Genomic DNA, 20,675 nt, shown 5'->3' with positions numbered 1-20,675 from the left:
CTTACCTTCTTCCAAGTGTGAAGGTCCCTCTACAGGGGTCGCGCAAGTTTCCTTAGTTGCTTTCTCACCTAGACCTTCTTCGTCCTCCTTTTCTATGCGACTTCTTGATTGGCCAGTGAGCACTCCTAAGCTAGATGGCCCAATTCTCTGCATGTGAAACAATGGAAGGGAAACTTCCAATAATCTAGCTTTTTGAACCATTTACTCTTGTTCATCTCTATCGTGACTTCTTCAAACAATCCTTCTCTTAAATATAACTCCACCAACGTTTTTGTACATCGTCTGTGCAGTTTCTTATCCCAATTTTCCTCCAAGCCAATGAATCGGCCTAGCTTGTTTCCTAAGGCTTTGAAGAAAGAGTGGTTCCATAAAAATATTGGAAGGCCTGGTAAAAGAACCTGCACTTGATGCAGATTGAGCGACTCTCTCCTAGCATCAAAATCAATTCTCCAACACTTCAAGACTAAACCTGTTTTCCGTAGCGCCAATTAGAAGCCAACAGTTTATCTCTATCCACATCCTGCCTCACTTCGAGGAACAACCAACCCCTCGATAAGATGTGAAAGCCAGGAATGTAGCCTAACACTAGTTCCTAGTTCTCCATGATCATAAATAAATAATCTGGTGATAATTTAAATTGCAAGACAATACTCTCATCACCGTTATGTGAAACAAGAAATCAAAATATATACAAATATATAAAGAAATCAAAACACATAAATCATTGATGGTTTAGTAATGAATTAAAAGATATTAGTCATTGACCATTCCACCACATGCTTTGCTAAGGTTTAAATACAAGTTAATCTTATACGCAATAAACCTTTTTTTAGTGACAAATTTTTAATAAGAATGCAATAGAATTTTTGGTTATGCTAATATTTTGCCCAAATTTTAAACCAACCCATATTGAATTGTCAACTAAAGTTTTAGTCATTGATCATTCAATTACATGCTATGTTAATGTTTAAATACAAGTTAATCTCATAGGCAATAAATCTTTTTCTAGTGACAATTTTGTAATAAAAATGCAATAGAACTTTTAGTTATGTTAATATTTTGCCCAAATTCTAAACCAACATATTAGAGTTTTGGATCAATGGGAACTTCGACTTCTTATTTCACTGGATTAGGTCAATGGAAGATATGATTGCTACAAAATTAAATGTAAGTGACCCAAACTATCACCAAGTAGGTTGGAACCACGAACCATGAATGGTTTCATCTTGCCCAGTGAATGTCAGGTAAGGTGGATGGTGGTTTAGTTAAATCTTATTATGTAATGATTTGGTTTAGTTGAAGAACTGTACCCTCAAAAAAATAAATGACAACCACTTATCCAAAGCATTGAGTGGTCAAGATTTGTTAAACACTATTTATTTATTTTGTAATAGCTTGATCCAAAGAGTGAATTAAAAGAATTTTGTTCTCAAGAAGAAAGATAAAGTATAATTATCCATTTTTTTAGTTGTAACTTTTATTAATATAAATTATTTGATAAAATATTTATTTCTTTATTGTTTTTTACTTTAATTTAACTATATTTAAACTAAACCTCAAAATTAATTACTACGAGATCAGAGGAAGGTTTCATTGCTTGTTCAGAGACTCTCAGACCCTCGCAGACTTTTTCAGGTATCCCGATCAGAGATGTTTGGCCCTATATATGCTGGAGGCTCTTAGGTTTCGAGCACATATTCTTCAGCCTCCCATCAGACCAGACCCCACACAAAGGATCACGACATTTTTCAGGGTACTACCTTCAGATAAGGGCACAAAGAGAACAATTGATATCGTTTCATATCTACACTGTAGACCAATGAGGATTCGTGGGACCTCACCTCGCCACACGAGACCCCAACAGCTAAATCGTCTCAGATCCATCCCTGGGAGACGGACTAGGTCCTCCAAACCTCAGCAGTGCACAAACTCCCCCAGACAACGAGTTAGTGGACAGTCCGTACCTCCCATTGACCATTCATCAGGCCAGCAAACTTTGTGGAAATTTTTCAGTGCTCTTGAGTCAGTCTCGGATGTTAGGAGAGATGGGTATGATCCTCTTCATCAGGGCATTCCATACATTGTATCTCTTATGTTCCTGCATTGTACCTTCTATATTCATGCATTGTAATTTTTATAGGAGACTGTCTAGTTCTCCCGCATTTCATAGACATCATCATACTCAACAGTGCCTTTGACCTACTTTGTAGTCATTAGTTGGACATAAATACAATTATATTATCTTATTTTATATAACACTTATATAATAACAACATTTCCTTTATAATCATACTATTCCACTAAATAATAAATTAAAACCATATAAAAAAATAATGTTTACAAAACATGAAATGCTTTGAAAAAAAAATTTACTAACAAAATTCTTTATGAAATGACCAGCTTTAATGGCAATAAAGTATTCCGGAAGAGGTTACATTGCTTTTTTAAATCGGCTTTTCGTCGAGGAGAAACTAACAACCCATGAAAACAATATTGTCAGCCAAAGAATTAGGTGAAATGCAACCCATATAGTTGATAACACCATGCTATTTGATTTGTAATGGACAAAAATTTTCCGGAAGTCCAGACATTCACACTGTAATGCATCCAACGGTACATCAGGAAACAGAGATTGATCTGCTAACTTATGTAAGAAATATTTTATCGTCAGACATAACTAAATAGAGATGTAGATTACCTAAAAATGTTTTACCGCTCCTTAGCCATGGCAACAAGGAGGTCAACACTTAAAACATGGACTATAGGATGGCAGAGAGCCTTTTGGAGTTTCTGTATGCTGCATATTTTCATTCAAAATTCTGAAAGCTCACACATATTCTTGCTCGAGTTGAAGCACTTTCATTCAGATACAATAGCTTTTTCAGAAAGGTATCTGCTTCCTTCTTTACAGAAGAAGTTGTCCCAACAGCCGATTGCCTTTTGGATAAACATGGTAATTCCACTTCCATTATTTCAAGAGCAGAAGCGCTCTTAAGCAACTTATCCAATATGGTTATTTCCCCTTTATCAAATTGGTATATACGTACCTTCACTTTCCGAAGGTTACCCAGTAGAGAGATCTCACAGGGTAGTGTTGGATCTCTTACTAACACCTGCATTTACATACCATGTACAAGTTAAATTTGGTCTTCCCGTTAATAACTATCACATTATCAATATACAGGATTATGGTCAGGATATTATATCCATTAGACAATAGCAACACATTAGTCCATCACAATACAATAACTCATGGATACATATATTATACGATGGCAACATCGCAATACAATAATTTATGGACATAGGTTATAGGATGGAAATTCAGTCATCCAATCCAACACAATAATTTACTTTTGTCTATTCCTGTTTTTCTTTTGTTTAGATTTGAGTTCTAGCTATTTTTGTGAAAGAATTTGTTAAATCTAGTGAAATTGGTAAAAAAAAAAATGAAAATTTGGCAGAATTATGAGTAAATTTTGATGAGGGATCTCAAGAAAGATGAGGCCTATGCTGGAATGTTGTGTGGATTTGGTTTCTCGTTGTACTCACAAGATCATTTTGTGCTCTGTTACAATGGTAAATAGTAATTAGGCAAGTTGTTTTTGATACTTTTCAGATTCTTTGTTGTGATGAGATAAACGCTGCTCCTGGGATAAATGCTATACTCTCTTTTCCAATTTATCCTCCTGATTTGAAAGGCAATGCCCAACTCTTGAATCTGCTTACCCTAATTTTACACTTAGACAAGGCTCTTACCCTAATGCGTAATTAGAGAATAATATTTGTTCCTACCGAATGGGGAATAATGGTTGAAATAGGAGGGCCGAATCTGAGTCCAGCCTTACTAATTTGTCTGGCCACTCAAATAGCTAAATTGAAGTAGTTGAAATAAGAGGGCTGAATCTGAGGCCAGCCTTACTAATCTGTCTGGCCATTCAAATAGCTAGATACGAAGTAGTGATAACATAGATCGGGAAGAACTTTACCTTGAGCTCTGTTAAATGCCCTCTTCTCCTTTCTCTGTTCTGGTAAGGAATAGAGTGATGTCCTAATCGAAATTTTCTTCTTTACTGTTTCATTTTCCCACTCAGTTTTGGTTCTTCCTCACCCTCATTTTTTGGGAAGCAATCCTTCCAGGATAGAAATTTTCTGATATCAATGGAAATTTCTGTTAAGTTCCAGAATAATGATGGAAGGTAGTTATCAATAGATATTAGTTTCTAGATTAAACCATTTTCAAATTTGTCAAAAATGATGATCAATATGGAACATGAAAGTTTAGTTTAAAAGAATTTATATGTCAAAAATTTTGAACAGGGATGAAAAAAGATTTTGAATCTAATTGTTGCATCAGTTCTATGTAACTGTGACTTTGTGTCAAGACTGCTTCTCGTATAAATTAAACAAGCTATTTTATATTTTGAAGGTTTTGTCTAGTGTTTTATTTTGTACTAAAGTTTAAAGGGTTTGGTGACTGTTATTTTGTACACACCACAAGGGTTCCAGTCCTGTATAAATAGGGTTGGCTTCATGTAATTGGGGCCAATTACAAGTCATCCGGTATATTTGGCCTGAACATTATGCAACATGCAGAATTTTGCCTAGAATCATAAATTGGAATGTATTTGGCCAGAACATTATGCAACATGCAGAATTTTGCCTAGAATTATAAATTGGAGTGTTTTAAACTGGAATGTTTCGGCCATGATTGTGTGAACCAGCCTGAACATTATGCAACATGCAGAATCTTGCCTAGAATCATAAATTGGAATGTTTCACGATCCAGAATTCCATCTATGTTTAAACCATGCAAGAGAACCCACGAGAATATTTGAGAGAACAGTACCTGTAAATGGCGAGAAGGATCAGTTCAAATTAGGTTTCTGTGCTCTACATTTATTAGTTACTATTGCTGTTTTCGTAATCAGTCCATGCAATCTTTTTCGGAGAGTTCTTGTAAATTAACTATATTTGGACAGTGAAAGGATCGTAAATTTAACGATAGCCTAACTAATACACAATAGCCTTTTTCCCTGGTCAATTTATATATACAGAGCTACCCGGAGCCCGCCTTTCCTCCTTGAAATTTCTACCTCAACACCTTGGCTAACCAAAAAGATATCGACAATATTCAGCCGGCATTATTTTTTTAATTTGATGATAACGTACCAGCATCTCTCATGCTTAGCTACAGGGCGTCTCACTGAATTCATGAGCTTTATGCCAAACACTGAGCCTTCCATGTTATGTATGGATTTAAGAGAGGCCTGTTATAGCCATAACCATAGTTTACATACATAGATGCATGACTTGTTTGAGAGAGAGAGACAGACCATGATAATGGTGTACAACACAGAATTAAGCTATACTATGTAAATTGAATGTGCTTATGCCATGATCAGATCATGAACTCTTATGGAATTATGTATATGCTATGTCAATTGAAAGTGCTTATGCCATGATCAGATCATGGACTCTTATGGAATTATTACATATAGCTCTTGCTCCCAGACAAATAAAAGATATTCATTTCTACTCCTCTTAACAGCTGAAATCAAGTACACAGAATAAAGCAAATTATTAAGGAATGGTAAGCAGCATAATCCTTTGAAACTTTTAATCAATGTTGCTTGAATAATTCCAAGATATCAAAGCTAGAGCCAAATTAAATAGCTCCTGTATACATTCAATCAATGGCATTATGGCATTAGAGATGATAAACCGTTTGTACATAAATATGTATAGATATTCTCCTTAAGCTGTAGCTGAAGGGACGAAATGCAGTGTTTCTATCACAATTAAATCAGGATATTATTTACAAACAAAAAAAAGAGAGGAAGCTACTAACAGTAACGATTTCATGTGCTTGGAGACCTAATGCTACCACAAAATGCATTTCCAGGCAACTTGGCTTGCAGATTTCTCTACAAGTCCTCTTTGTTGTTAATACCCACTAGCTATTAGGCCTGAGAAACTTTAACATTCCAAACCAGGCCTAATGTATTAGCCCTAAAGACAGACCTTAAATTAAATTATAATGCAAATATATATAATTATAACCTGCTCACAGAACTTTAGCCCTGTGAATCACCAAAAACTGAGAAAATTGGGCCATGAGCTACTTTGAGATTAGACCTTGCTTCCATCCCATTGTTATATGCCATATTATCACAGGCAGCTTTGGCAAGACCTGGAGATTGCTACTGTTGTTGCTGCTGGGATAAGTAGCGTAAGTTAATCCTTGCAAACTACTCTGGAGGCATTAGCATGTTTTCCATAAGTCAAGGATTTTGGAGCAGCGGACCCTTCAGAATTTTCACCGAAGATGACTGCACTATAATCAGAGCGATTGGCCCCCATTATACCTTTGATGGCTAGAGAATTGGAGATATTGGTGTAAATTCCTGGAGTGGAGCTGCTACCATTATTACTATTATTATTGACAGCAGATCCCAAGCTGATGAGGTTGTGTAGCTCATGAGTACTACCTCTGCAGATTAACATTGTGCAATTGCATTTGGAGATCCTGATTGTATAATGGCATTTTTTGCAGCTGATGATGTACCTGCAATGGGTTTCATTTCCGCTGGAGCGATATAAGAGGCAGCCACTCAGTTCTAGCTGCTTTGCCAATATAATTAGTTGTCTCTGTCTGTGACCTCAATGTGCACTCCTCGTCAGCACTGAGACCATTATTCACTGGTCCATCCACAGCTGACTCAGCTTCAGATTTGAGACGCTTTGCAGCTCCTATGGGCAATGTGCAGCTTTCAATAGTTTTCAAATCATATTCACTCATGTCAAAGTTTGTCACAGCCAGAAGATTTTGATCTTGGGCCTCGCCCAGAGTACTCCAATGTGTCACTGATTCACCATGGCTCAGATTACTCCAATGCAGTGTTGCGAACATCGCGATGTTTTCAAAAAATCACGATTTTTTTGGCTTGCCGATAAAATCGGGCGATTTCTTCGGGTTTTTTTTTCCCAAAAAGATTGTGAAAACATCGTGATTTTTTCCAAAAAATCTAGATTCGATGGGAAAAATCACCTTGGTCGGAAACAGCGTGTTTTAAATGCGATTTCTTGGTTTTTATTTCTCATTTTTTGCAGACAGCGGCCTTGTTTGAGAGTTGAGGAGGAGAGGAAGGTGACTACTAGGGCAGAGGAGGAGAAAAATGGAAGATTTTGGCATCCCAAGCAAGACAAAATCGTGTTTGGACCAAATTTCTTCAGCGAACTGTGGTTTCCAGGTATGGGCACCAAATTTGGCCATTTTTTTTTTTTTTTCTTGTTTTTGCTTGGGTTTCTATAACCCATTGATTATCAATGATTTTTAGTGGATTTGATTGTGTTTTTTTTTTTTTTTTTTTTGCATAGAGTGGAGAGGGTTCATTTTAATTAAAAAATGCAAAAACTTGATTGTTAGATTTATTAGTTTAATTTCTTCTTGTGCTTTATTTTTTTGCATCATTTTTGTTTGAGTTTGAATGTGCATTTTTTCTATTATTTTTGGATTGAGTTGAAGTTTTTTTTTTGTCAAAAATTCAATGTGTTGTGTGATATATGTAATTTTTTTTTTTAACTTGCAATTCTTCTTGTGCCATAGGTTCAAGTTTCAACTTCAAACTTTATCTTACATTAAAACTCAAGAGTTCAACCAAGTGACAAACATGCCAAGGAAATTGGACACTCTATGGGAATTTGGTGAGTATGATGGAGGGTTTGATAGATCAAACTTGTCTTGCAAGTTGTGTGGGCATCATATGACGGGGGGGTTTATAGATTGAAGTATCACCTTGCAAAAATCCTTGGACATGAAGTAGGGCCTTGCAAAAATACAACTCCAGAAATCATCCAAAGAGCTCTCAGATCATTGGAATAATTAGAGCAAGCCAAACTGTCCAATTCAGATTTAAGAAAGCAACTAGCAGGGAGAGTGTTAAAAGGTGAATATGAAAGTGGCACTGGTTCTACTTCAGCATCAATATCTACAACCAAACCTGTAGCTACCTCATCATATTTTGTTCCTAGAACCACCGCTGGTTCACAACCATCTATCTCTTCAATGTTTAAAAGAAAGGAAAAAGAAGAAGCTGACAAGTTGTTGGGCAAGTTTCTCCTTTGGAGTGATATTCCTTTCAACGTTGCAAGGAATAATCCATTTTTCCAGCCTATTGTTGATGCTATTGCAATTGTTGGCCCAGGGTACAAAGTCTCTTCTTATGATGACTTTAGAGGCCGCATTCTTCAAGATGAAAAGGTTTACTGCACCAAAATATTGGAGGAGTTTAGGGCATCATGGGCACACATAGGATGCACTGTGATGTCAGATGGTTGGACTGATCAAAAAGGGAGAAGCCTTATAAATTTCTTGGTTAATTGTCCCAAGGGGACAATGTTTATGAAATCCGTTGATGCGTCTGCACATATCAAAGATGCAAAATTATTATGTGATTTGTTGGATGTGTTTATTTTGAAGGTGGGTGCAGAACATGTTGTCCAAGTCATAACGGACAATGCTGCAAATTATATTGTTGCTAGAAAGATGCTTATGGAGAGGCATCCTACTTTATTTTGGACACCTTGTGCTGCACATTGCATTGATTTGATATTGGAGGACATAGGAAAGACTTCTTTTGTCAAAGATATTGTTGACTCATCTAGAAGCATTACAAAATTTATATATAATCATGCATATGTGCTTTATTTGATGAAAAAATTCACCAACAACAAGGAGTTGGTGCACCCCGCCATTACACGGTTTGCCACCAGTTTTATATCTCTTCGATCCCTCTTGAATTCTATGTGGGATGTGAAGAGAATGTTTCTTTTAGATGAGTGGACTGCATTGACATTTAGCTACAAAACAGAGGGAGAGGCCATATGCAGATTAGTTTCATACAAGGAAAACTTCTAGGCGGGAGTGCAGGAGGTGTGCAACATCACTGAACCTTTGGTAAAGGTTCTTCAATTAGTTGCCGCAAACCAGAGGGAGAGGCCATATGCAGATTAGTTTCATACCAGGAAAACTTTTGGGCGGGAGTGCAGGAGGTGTGCAACATTACTGAAACTTTGGTAAAGGTTCTTCGATTAGTTGATGGTGACAAGCCCGCAATGGGCTACTTGTATGAGGCCATGGACAGGACCAAAGAATCCATTCGTGCCTACTATGATGATAAGGGTTATGAAGGGTTTCAGAAACAACTCCTCCTATGGGAAGTGATTGATGAACGATGGAACAACACACTCCATCGTCCCATTTATGCTGCAGGGATCTCCCTGAACCCCACATTTTCTTACCCCTATGGGTTTTGATGCTGAGATCATGGATGGATTCTTCACTTGTGTTCAGAGGATGGTGCCATCTCCAGCAAAACGTGCAGAAATCTCCAAAGAAACGGAGATATACAAGGTGGCACATTTAGCTTTGAGATCACTGTGGTTGATAGGAATACTAAAATGCCACGTATTTTTTAGTTTGTTTCAAATTTCATTGTTTCTTCAAGTTCATAACTTCATACTTTGCTTCAACTTTCAAATTTCATTTTTTTTCTTATGTTTATCTTATTTGTAATTTTGTTGTAGATGCATGGTGGAGAAGCTATGATGCCAAAGTACCTCATCTGCGAAACCTTGCCATTCGAATCCTCAGCCAAACATGTAACTCCTCAGGATGCGAGCGCAACTAAAGTATATTTGAAAAAATACACAACAAGAAGCGCAACAGGTTAAACTTAAAATTTAAAATATTCCAAATTTCCAATTAATTTTTTGAATTCATTAAATAATATATTTTTTTTTATAATTATTATTTTATGATCTTTGTACAGGTTGGAGTCCCAACAACTTAATGACATGGTCTACGTCTACTACAATCTTCGATTGTGGGTGAGGCAACTTGAGAGGACACCTGATATGGAGGCCATCTCATTGGATGGGATTGACACCACTGCTACATGGAAGGTTGAGGCCGAGAGGCCTCTCATGGAGTCTGTCGATGATTGGTTAGGGCAAGAGGTAGTGGAAGGCGTAGAGGGGGCGAGGGAGGAGGAGGAGGAGGTGACACCACCTACGCAAGCTACCCCTGCCACCAGTAGAGGACGTGGTCTACCTCCTGTAGCTCCTAGTTCTTCAACTTCTAAAGCACAACAGAGTCCACTGCCAACTCCACCAACATCTACATGTAGAGGGAAAGGGAAAGCTATTGCATTTTCTCGCAAGAGGGGCAGAGGAAATCAGTAATATTAGTTATTTGGTTCATTTCATTGTATATGACATTATGACTCATGATATGAGATACATTATTATATTTTTTGTTGATATTTTGAGGCTGAATTGGGACTCAGGAGACAGGGCTTACTATTCAAGACATTATTCATTGTTATGTGTGATGTAGCACTAGAAATGATATTACACATCTTATATATTAGTTCTTTTATCATATTTATGTGTCAATGTATTTATTTTATGTTGTAGATGCTTTAGATATTAAAAAAAATGAATATTTTTGTATTTTCCGATTTTTTCCCCATTTTTACGATTTTTTCCAATTTTTCCCCTCGCCGATTTAATCCCGATCGCAATGTTCACAACACTGCTCCAGTGTCACTGATTCACCACAACTAAAAAAATAAAAAAATATTGGTGCACTCCACTAACTTGGTCAGGATAGTGGGTTTCCAATTGCAATTGCTCTATTAGAATTTCCTTGTGCCTTTCCAGCAGCTCACAGACATCCTTCCTCAAAGCTTGTGGAATCAGACTAGTCTGTTGGCTGCTTGTTAAGCTTTCCATTGATGTCACCAAGCTTTTGCTCAATCCCATATTAATCCCAAATAAATTTTGAATTTTGTGGGGGTAGATATGGGGTAAATCTTGGTGTATAAATAAAGAGTGCAGGAAACAGCTGATGGAATGTTGGGGCCATGTTTTCATTCTCCTATTCTGCTTCTAGTCCAAGTTGGCACAGTGAATGATACAGGTTGGCATAGTCAGTGATACAGGTGGTCTAGTTAATGCTCAATATCCTCATATTTGGGCCAACCCTTGTGCCACCTTAATTATTGCATTTGTGTTTCATTTAAAAGGTGGTACTCTTTCAAGGGGGACAAGATAATATTTCATATTGCCAAGGTGATGCTAAGGTTATCAAAGCTAGTCAAACCAAAGGCAATTCCTTCTTATTTGATATGGGTTTTATCCGCATATGATTTGATTCAGATTCTCTCCTAAGATCTACAAAATTCCCTCCCAGCTTTGTTCTTTGTTCATCTCTGAATTTTTAAGTACTCTCAGATCTCTATCTTCTAGCTTGAGTGCCTGATTTGCCACCAAATCTGTTAGTCATATGGTAGTACTTCTATTAGTTGTTTTAAAAGCTTCCAATTTTGGGGATAGCCTTGCCTTTTTGGTGTTTATGATTATCTTAGAGTCCCCTTCTACTCCAATATCTTGGAAACCAAGCTTTTGCAAACTCTTATCTCTACAATCAAGGAATTGACTTTGGCTTGCTTTTTTGTATAACCCCTAATCCTTTCATTGAGATTGTTTTGAGCTGACCCTCGTGATCCAGTAGGAGATCTCTTCCACAACATGCTTTCTGGGGTTCTCTTTTGTTATCCGATTCAAATTGATCTTTATCTTCCCCTCCCTTGGAGGTTTCCAAGACTCCTTGGGAGTAGGCAGCTCTCCTTCATCAAGAACGTACAAGCATAACATGCCTTTTTTGAGCATCCAGGCTTGAAGTTTGAACCTTGTCATTGGCTAGGGCAAGGTGTATTTGTTAGTAAGTTGTTTTTTTTCTTTTTCTTTTTTAATTTTGGGTGGGTTCCCTCTTCCTTTCACTCTAATTCGTCAACAGGGAAGTGCATTTGTATTGCACCTCTGCATTGCATGAAATTGACTGGGTTCTGTTTGTAGTTGCTTGCCATTGTTAAGCAGAGCTCCTCAAAAGGTATGGCAGATGCAAAGGGCAAGTCTCATGTGGATAGGGGAGATGTGAAGATGAAGGGAAAGTCTATTGTAGGGGAACTTCCTGCAAGTTCCTGCAGGAGACAAAATGGACAGTTCTCATCAGAACTACCTTGCAACACTAGACATCTTTGCTGGATGTGGAGGTTTGTCACATGGATTAGAACAATCAGGTACCTATGGTTTACCCGTTATTTATGCAGGCTTTGAGCACACATAATATGCAACAATAAATTCAAATCAGTCTACATAACGACAATAAAGACTGTAGATGATTGTTGTTGCCAATGGTTTAAGATGCTTAGGCATGTTTGGCTGTAAAAATTATACAAGTGAAAAGGACATGGTGACATAAGTTATCCTTTGATGTCAAAAAGCATAGTCATGTGTGGCAGTATGTTATGAACTATTTGAATAATTTTACTATATTTCATTATCTGTCTTTTCATCACTATTTTACAATTCTCAACAACTGTTCTGGACTTAATAAAATGTATATTGTAGATGGGGTCAGTGGATATCATCTTTTGGAAAAAGTCATTCATAAACAGTTCTAGACGTATTATTGACTTGCTTTTGCTTCAATACTACACCACTGAATTTTTTATGGGATTTTGTATGGGTGAGCTTCACTAAGTGGACCATTGAGTATGACGAGCCTACTGCGGAGGCTTTCAAGCTAAACCATCCAGAAGCAGAGGTTTTCTGTGATAATTTCAATGTTATCACAATGTAATACTGAGGTAAATTATTATTGGAAGTGTTAGTCTCATGCATAACAGTGACTTTAGACTTGCAAACTACAGTTCCATATAAATATAGTTTATAACTTGATTATTCAAACTAAAGAGCATGTTCATGATTCTTTTTACATTCATTTGACAAGAACTTAAACATGGTCATCGTGTATCTTTCATATTAAATTCTTTACCTTGTTTGTTCTCATGGCCCAAGCTCTTTTAGTGTTTAATAGTTTGTGGATGATGCATTGGTAGGTCCATCATGGAAAAGAGAGGGAATGAAGAGGATTGCATTTCTACAACAGAGGCTGCTAAACTAGCTGCAAAGCTAACTGATGAGCAAAGGAGAAACCTGCCTATGCCAGCAGCCAAGGAAAGTGGATTTTATCAATGGTGGATGATTTTATCAATTGTGGACCACCTTATCAGGTAATCAGTTTGCCACTTCACTTTTGATTGAATTTTAGTGTGAATTTGAGTGCAGTAATGTTGATGTTTAAATTTCCCATAAGCTTCTTCAATGTCAGCATGGTCCCTCAAATACAATGTTGCACCAGAGCAGTGACGTGCTCTATAGCCTAGTATGGAGGAGAAGTTGTCACAAGTAAACGAATGAATGAACATAATGTTATATTAAAAAATTAAATCAAGTTGGTCGCCCTAATGACAGTGTAGGCACTGGACGAAAGAGGCTTTGGATACTGATGACTGGTAAAACAATCTCTCAGCAAAGAAAACCTGATCTTATCACCAATTTTGCACTGGTAAGGGACATGATGTGCATCATTTGGTTGCTTATGTCTGGTAAAGATGTGTTTGATGTTGATTTGGGGTAGCATCGGATGTGCTCTGAGCCTCAAATTTTGCAGGGAGGCTTGGGCACATGTATTCCAAAGAACCCAGAAAGCGTTTTTGGAAATTCCACCCATAAGTGATTTTATTAAAATAACTAATATTTTTAATAGGGTTCCTAAGTCTAAACTTAGGAAAATTAAAATATTAATGGGTGTTAATCTAATCATGGGAGAAACTTCTAGAAAAAAGACACTGATCAAGCCAAAAAGATTTGAGCCTTTGATTAAAATTTAATCTAGGTCGTTGGTTGTCCAACAGAAAGATATAAGAAGGGGCTTGAGATCATTTGGAAAACACACTGAGAGATCAAGGAAATCAATTTTCTAAAGTGAGAAGTTCTCAAGAGGAAAAATCAATTGAGGAGATTTCTTGCAACAAAGGGGCAGTGAGAATCCAGAAAAAGGAATTTTCAGAGAGTACGAGGCATAGGGAGGACAGAAAGACGTCCAGAAGAAGGCTAACGTTGGGCCATGCAGTGTTGATGCAGAGGCAGCATAGTCCTTGAGGGGAAGTCGAGTTTCCTGCTAAGGGAAGTCGAGTTTCAGTTGTCGGGAGTCGGGGTGTGAGTCTGGGAGGCAGAAGATCGATTTTCTCAACCAACAGAGGATCCAGAAGAGAGGCAGCATAATACCCAGTAGGGGTGACACAGAAACTATCGAGAGTGACACAATTCTGCGCAGAGGCCACGCAGAGGGTGACCCAAAGCCTCCAGTTCAGCAGGATCAGTCATTGATTCTCCCAGTGACTGGGTGAGATCATTTCACCATTCTTTTTGTCCAGTATTCTCTCTGTATTGGATTGCTAGTTGAGCATCCTAGAATTATACTCGGATTTTCTCCTGCATAATAATAAAACCCTCAAAATTGTTGCACTGGTTTTCCCGCATTGGGCTTTTCTGGGGACTATTATCCAATAATAATGGTGTCCTATGTGTTTCTATTTTCCTTGCTCAGTTTCTATGTTTTAGAATCATATTTAATTTAGTGTAGGTTGCTTCAATAATTTACTTCAATGTTTCAAGAAGAAATCTTAAATAAGTTTGTAATGTAATTTACGATCTAGGTGAAGTAGATTTCGCTGGTTGCAGTAGGATTCCAGAGATTGTTAGATCTAGGAATTTTCACATTTGAAACTATGGTGTTGTTAATTTGAGTCATTATTGTAGATGGGAAAATTTTGAGTATTACTACTCCAGATACATCTTGTTTAGGCATTAATAGGTCGGATTGGAATTGGCCTGATTCTAATCAACCGTGACACTTAAATATTAATATTAATGAATTGATGCACAACAGATATATAATACACGGCATAGTCCAACCATTTGATAACTACAATGAGCCTTGTTTGACTAATTGACCGTAGATCTCAGGATCCTAGTGCCATAAAAGTCAACAACACTAACCTAACTTGTAGTCATGCTCCAAAATTATGACTTAAGATTTAGTTGAGAGTTCAACATGTAACTATCAAGGTAATGCACTCTGGTTTGGCTCCAAGTTGAGTTGGATCCAGACTATCTAGATCCAAAGATGGATTCGAAAGAGTGTTAGCATGGAGGTGCTTATGTTCTGTTGTTTAATTCAGGTTGCAGAGATTCTCGCACATCTTAGCTTCGGGATTGCTGAAGTGTGGATGTTATTACTACTTTCTCAAATGGAAATGGAGGAACAGTTGATCTTTTATATATGCAGGTGAAATGAATTGTAAGCTGAGAGTTTTTTAGCCATATAAAATTTTCAAGTGTTCATGACTGTCTAATTTGAATGCTATTATTAATTGCAGATGTATGCACCAACTAAACTACTTTAGCTTCTGCTCGAGATTTCTGGATGGGACAATCCCATGGATCCATATTGGTAAGAGACAAGTCCATATACATCTTAGTTCTTTGCCAGAATAGAAAAATGGTTGGTAGACATGTTCTTAGCATAGTGCACTTACTCTACTTATGGAATCATTAAAGGATGATAACATAGGTTTGAATTTCTAGGCACTTCAACTTTCATGAAATGAACAATGGAGATTGACTACAAATATTAAGAGGCCCTCCGTGATGTTTAGAATTACCCTGGGCTTTAATCTCCTATTCAAAATGACCACAAATGAACAAGCCCTGCATGATGCTTAGAAGCACCTACAATCTCCCTTTAAAATGTATTATATTGGGCATCCCAGTTCTTTTCCAGAATAGAAAATTGACTGGTAGACATGTTCTTAGAATAGTGCATTTACTCTACTTATGGAATCATTGAATGATGATAACATAGGTTTGAATTTGTAGGCACTTCAACTTTCATGAAATAAACAATGGAGATTGACTGCAAACATTAAGAGGCCCTCCGTGATGTTTAGAAGTACCCTGGGCTTGAATCTCCCATTCAAAATGACCACAAATGAGCAAGCCTTGCATGATGCTTACAAACACCTTGAATCTCCCTTTCAAAACGTATTATATTGGGCAGTTACAAAATAGATATGTGCAGCCCATGTTTCCTTTTCCATACAAAGCCAAATCCCAAGAACGCTTTCCCTAAAAAAAAATTGAAGAGTCAATAACTGCTACAAGTTTGGAATGTTTTTCTCAATGAAAAATTGTAGCTTGTGTCATTTCTCCAATCAAATTATGAATAGTTTCTTCATTTTTTTTCTTTTTGGGGAAAGCAATGTACAATAACTTACAGCTATTCCTTTGGCTCAAGGTACAATGTTATGATGGGGAGTTTCTTGTAACCTTTTCTGCAAAAAAATGTTTACTTTTACAATAGTCTACTGCTTCCTATGCCTCAATCTTAAACCATTGATGGATTTGCTAAGAGGATCAATGAAAGCTCTCCCCCGTTTCCTTTAGCTGGCCTCTTGCCTTTTACTAAGAGACCTGAAGCGTATTCTGTTGCTTGAAAGAGCTTTACGATAGAGCTCTAACTTATGGAGTTGTCTCCATCACTTATAACCTTCAGACTCTTCTTTACCGGTGAGTTTTTTATTCTTCTGACATAAACAACCTGTGACCTCCAGGAAACGTTTCAGCTTTCTCTTGTTGGAAAAGTAACTACAAAGAAGGGTATTCCATTTCTTGAAGAAACCCCCGCAAAGTCTGTGAGCTTGAAAATTTTCATGTTAGTGAACATATTGGCTTTAAACCTAGCTGTTCTTTTGGCTTGATAAGTCATGTACATGATTTATCTAATTAATGCATGGAATAGTGTCAAATGTTCTTTGTATTTCCACAATCATTGTTGTTGAAAGCTTAATGGTTCATCTGCGTGTGTGATATGAATTGTGTGCTCTACTACACCATGGGAATGATGACTGTGCTGTAAAATGTTAAAACTTCCAAAAATAGAGAAAGGATAACAAGAAAGACACATTGGGAGAAATAATAATAAGATTATTATAGAACAATGCCAAATCAATAAAAGAAGATATGACAAAATGACAGGTATAGGAAGCACTTGCATTCCTAAATCATGAAGACATCCCCTGAAGAAATCCCTTTTGTTGGAGAAACCAAATAATAAAATCCCAAATCACAAGTATACTAAATAAATTAGCCTCACATGTCGTCCCTCGAAACCTTTCGACAATTAGAGAAAGCCCTACTATCTATAAGGCATAGTAATAGTAAGCCCCAGAGGATACCCATACCTGCCAACTTGCCCCTTATAATAGGTAAATAATAAGGGAAGCGAGAATCAAAAGTGCCAAGCCCTTGCTTTCTGAATGTCACCTCTTCCCTTCCCATCCCATTGGTCCCATTCAAGGCACGCCTAGAGTAGGGAGGTCACACCTAGGAACAGAATTTGTCCTGCCAAGCAAGCAGGAACACTCCAAACAAAGTAATGCTAGCATTAATTTGTTAACGTTAAATATTTAGTATTTACCAGTTTATCCTGTCCATGTATATTACCTGTGTTGCACGGGTACCCGCACCCGGGGGTGGGGTTCTCGAACCCGTCCCGGGTTCCCGCACCAAAGTACCGGATTCGTGTACGGGTTCTTCCCAGACGAACCTAGAAGAACCGGGTTCTTCCATGAAGAACCGAGTTCTTAAAAAAAAAAAAATTGGGTTCTTTTCCTTTAACGGGTTCTTGGGTTATTGGGTTCTTCGGGTGCTTGGGTTCTTGGGTTGTTCGGGTTCTTCAGGTTCTTCGTGTGCTTGGGTTCTTGGGTTCTAATGGATCATCTAGCTCTAACCATGAAGGTGACTCCTCCAAGATGGGCTCTTCAGACTCCACCCTCCACTGAGACAATACATCAATATTGTCTAAGGAAATGGCATCTGGATCTATTGGTACTTCTATTTGCCTCACTCAAAGTTGGATGTTGTAATGCACATACACTAAATCATTGAGGTGTGTGAACTCCAACCTGTAAGAGTGTCAAAAAAACTAATGAGTCTTGACTCTTGACTCTTGACGCTTGAAGGTCATAAATTAAAAATTAAAAATTACAATAAGTGTAATTGCTCAACTGAAGGCTGGAGTTCAAAGTTATATCTGTTGTGCTTTTTTGCGTGTATTTTCTCAAGTACACTCCAATTGCGCTCACACCCTGGAGAGCTACATGTTTGACTCAAGATTCGTATGGCCAATTTCTGCAAATTTGGTGCCCTTGCACCATAGCTTCGCCACCAAATATCTACAACAAAATAATGAAATAAAAAATTCAAAAACTTAAAACATAATTAAACTTTCAAATAAAAGTTACATAATTGAATTAAAAAAAATAGAATTATAAGTAAGGAAATTCTAAATTGAAAATTCTAATTTCTAATGAGTGATGACTTGTCACTTACGTCGCATGAAGAGGGTCCTTACCCTAATAGCATCATCAAAGCCAAATAGGCCAACACAATCTCGATAAGACTGCATCTCGCGATTGATTTTGCTACGAAGCTCAGGATTAGGTACCATCTTTTGAATACAGGAATGGAGCCCTTCCATCACCTCGCCATCAAAATCAAAGTTGCATTTGTATGAAAATGTGGGGTTGAGGAAGAGTGCTGCTGCATGAATGGGTCAATGAAGCATCCCTGTCCACCGACTATCAATCACATCCCATAACATCATCTGCCTATCAAGGCCAACAGAACCCTTGTCTGCATAATAGGAACGAATGGCCTCCTTGGCCCTATCCATGCCCTCATACAAATAAGCCATTGCAGGCTTCTCCCCATCCACCAATCTAAGAACCTTTACTATAGGTTCACTAACTGCACATGCTTCTTCTACTCCATGCCAAAATGTCTCAGAGTACACCATTTTTGCAATGGCTTTCCCGTCATGTCTCCTGTTGTATCTACAATTACGCCAATCATCAGACACAAACATTTGCTTCAACTCGAACTGACATCGAAGCAAAGACTGAAGAGTAATAAAGTTTGTGGCAAAACGTGTGATGGCAGGACGCCGCAACTCCTTGTTTTTAGTGAACCTCCTCATGAGGCTAAGAACAAAAGCATGGTTATAAATAAACTTGGGGATGCTCCTAGCCATATCAACCGCTTCCTTGATGAAGGAGAGTTTCCCCATATCCTCAAGCAACAAATCGAGACAATGTGCTACACACGGAGTCCAGAACAATGTGCAATGCCTCTCCATAAGCATTTTGCCGGCAGACACATAATTAGCTGCATTGTCTGTTATGACTTGCACCACATTCTGCACACCAATCTCCCGAATGAACCCATCTAACAACTCACATATCGTTGCTGCATCTTTGATATGTTCTGATGCATCCAACGATTTAATAAACATGGTACCTTAGGACAATGTACCAAGAAATTTAGAAGGGCCCTACCCTTCCTATCTGTCCAACCATCAAACATCATTGTGCATCTAGTAACTTCCCATGTCTTTTTCAACTCCGCCAATCTAGAGTTGATGTCCTGCTTTTCTGCTTGAAGAATTGGCTCGCGCAACTCCTCATATGTGGCACTTTTGTACCCTGGGCCCACAACAGCAATAGCATCACACATTGGCTGACAAAATGGATTGGTTTTGGTGATGCTGAGAGGTAAGTCGCTTCAAAAAATACACCTCCCCATGACTCTATCTGCTTCTTGCTTCTCCTTCTTTTTAACAAGCGATTTTATGCTAGGTTGTGCTCCAGGTCCTGTTCGTGGAACAAAAAATGATGACCTCACAGTCGCACTAGCAGTAGCAGGTGATGGTGTGCCAGCTGTGGGGCCCCTCCCACTAGGGCCACTACCCTTAACATCAAAATCAGGAGAAGATATCCCAAAAGATCTACCTGCACGTTCAGCTTTGTTTCTTTCTGCCTCTTCCTTCTTTCTGTCCTTTTCATCAATTGCCTCGAGCTTTTTGTATAAGCTCCGAACTAGAAACTGTACAAACCCCAACATCATGTCCACTGAGTCTAGCAAGATGGTATTTCAGTCGTGTAACCCCACCTGTCATCCTGGTCCCACACAATTTGCATGTAAGATATGCACGATTTGTCCCACCATCAGGGTTCCCATACTCCCAAAATGGGTCCAAGGCTTTTGGCATATTTGTATTTTGTAGTGGGCTAACTCAAACCTAGGGCACCCAAAAAAAATTGGAATTAGTAACTTAATAAGTTATACTAATAACCACATCATTTTACAAAACAATTTTTTTGCTACATTATTTGCAAATTTGCAATTTTGCAATGTGAATTGAAAATTGAAAATTCGTACATAGAATTTACTTTTAGAAATAGGCAAACGGTAAACCTACCTCACTGTTCACAACTTCACATTGCACAATAAGAAACTAATTTCTAAGGTGAAGAAATTTTATAGAGATGAACCCCTAATATATAATAAAATTAATAAATACCCTCTGTAGCTATGAACTCAAAAAAAAATGGAGTTTGCTCTCCAAATATGGAGAAAACTTGAAAACTTAAAAACTTAAAACCCTTGCATTTGCTCATGGGCATGAAAATCTTTTCAAATGGAAGAAAAAATCAAGCAAAATGATTGTAGGCAAATAGGCAAGCAAGAACAATCCTAAAACTAACAAAAAATTCATTAAAATAGGGGTTTATTTGAACATACCTGTTAATGGAAGAAATGAAATTGTCTCACTGTTCTTGAAGCTTAGATCAATGAAATCT

General features: G+C 37.7%; 1 protein-coding gene across 2 annotated transcripts in view; it reads right to left on the bottom strand.

The window, feature by feature from the left end:
- Window positions 1–2,493: 2,493 nt before the first annotated feature.
- LOC149144588 (F-box/LRR-repeat protein At3g26922-like) overlaps window positions 2,494–20,675 on the bottom strand; it is a 37,787-nt gene continuing 19,605 nt past the window's right edge. For both annotated transcript variants that reach the window (XM_089447905.1, XM_089447906.1), the window contains one exon: window positions 2,494–3,113. In XM_089447905.1, coding sequence (XP_089304031.1) covers window positions 2,808–3,113 — 306 coding nt within the window. In that variant the 3' untranslated portion in view covers window positions 2,494–2,807. The remainder of the gene's footprint in view (window positions 3,114–20,675) is intronic.

This window comes from Pinus tabuliformis, chromosome X, assembly GCF_031772625.1.
Source record: "Pinus tabuliformis cultivar Carrire ecotype Pingquan chromosome X, CPIR1, whole genome shotgun sequence".
Classification (NCBI taxonomy): domain Eukaryota; kingdom Viridiplantae; phylum Streptophyta; class Pinopsida; order Pinales; family Pinaceae; genus Pinus; species Pinus tabuliformis.
This window is presented reverse-complemented; position numbering and strand designations above follow the sequence as displayed.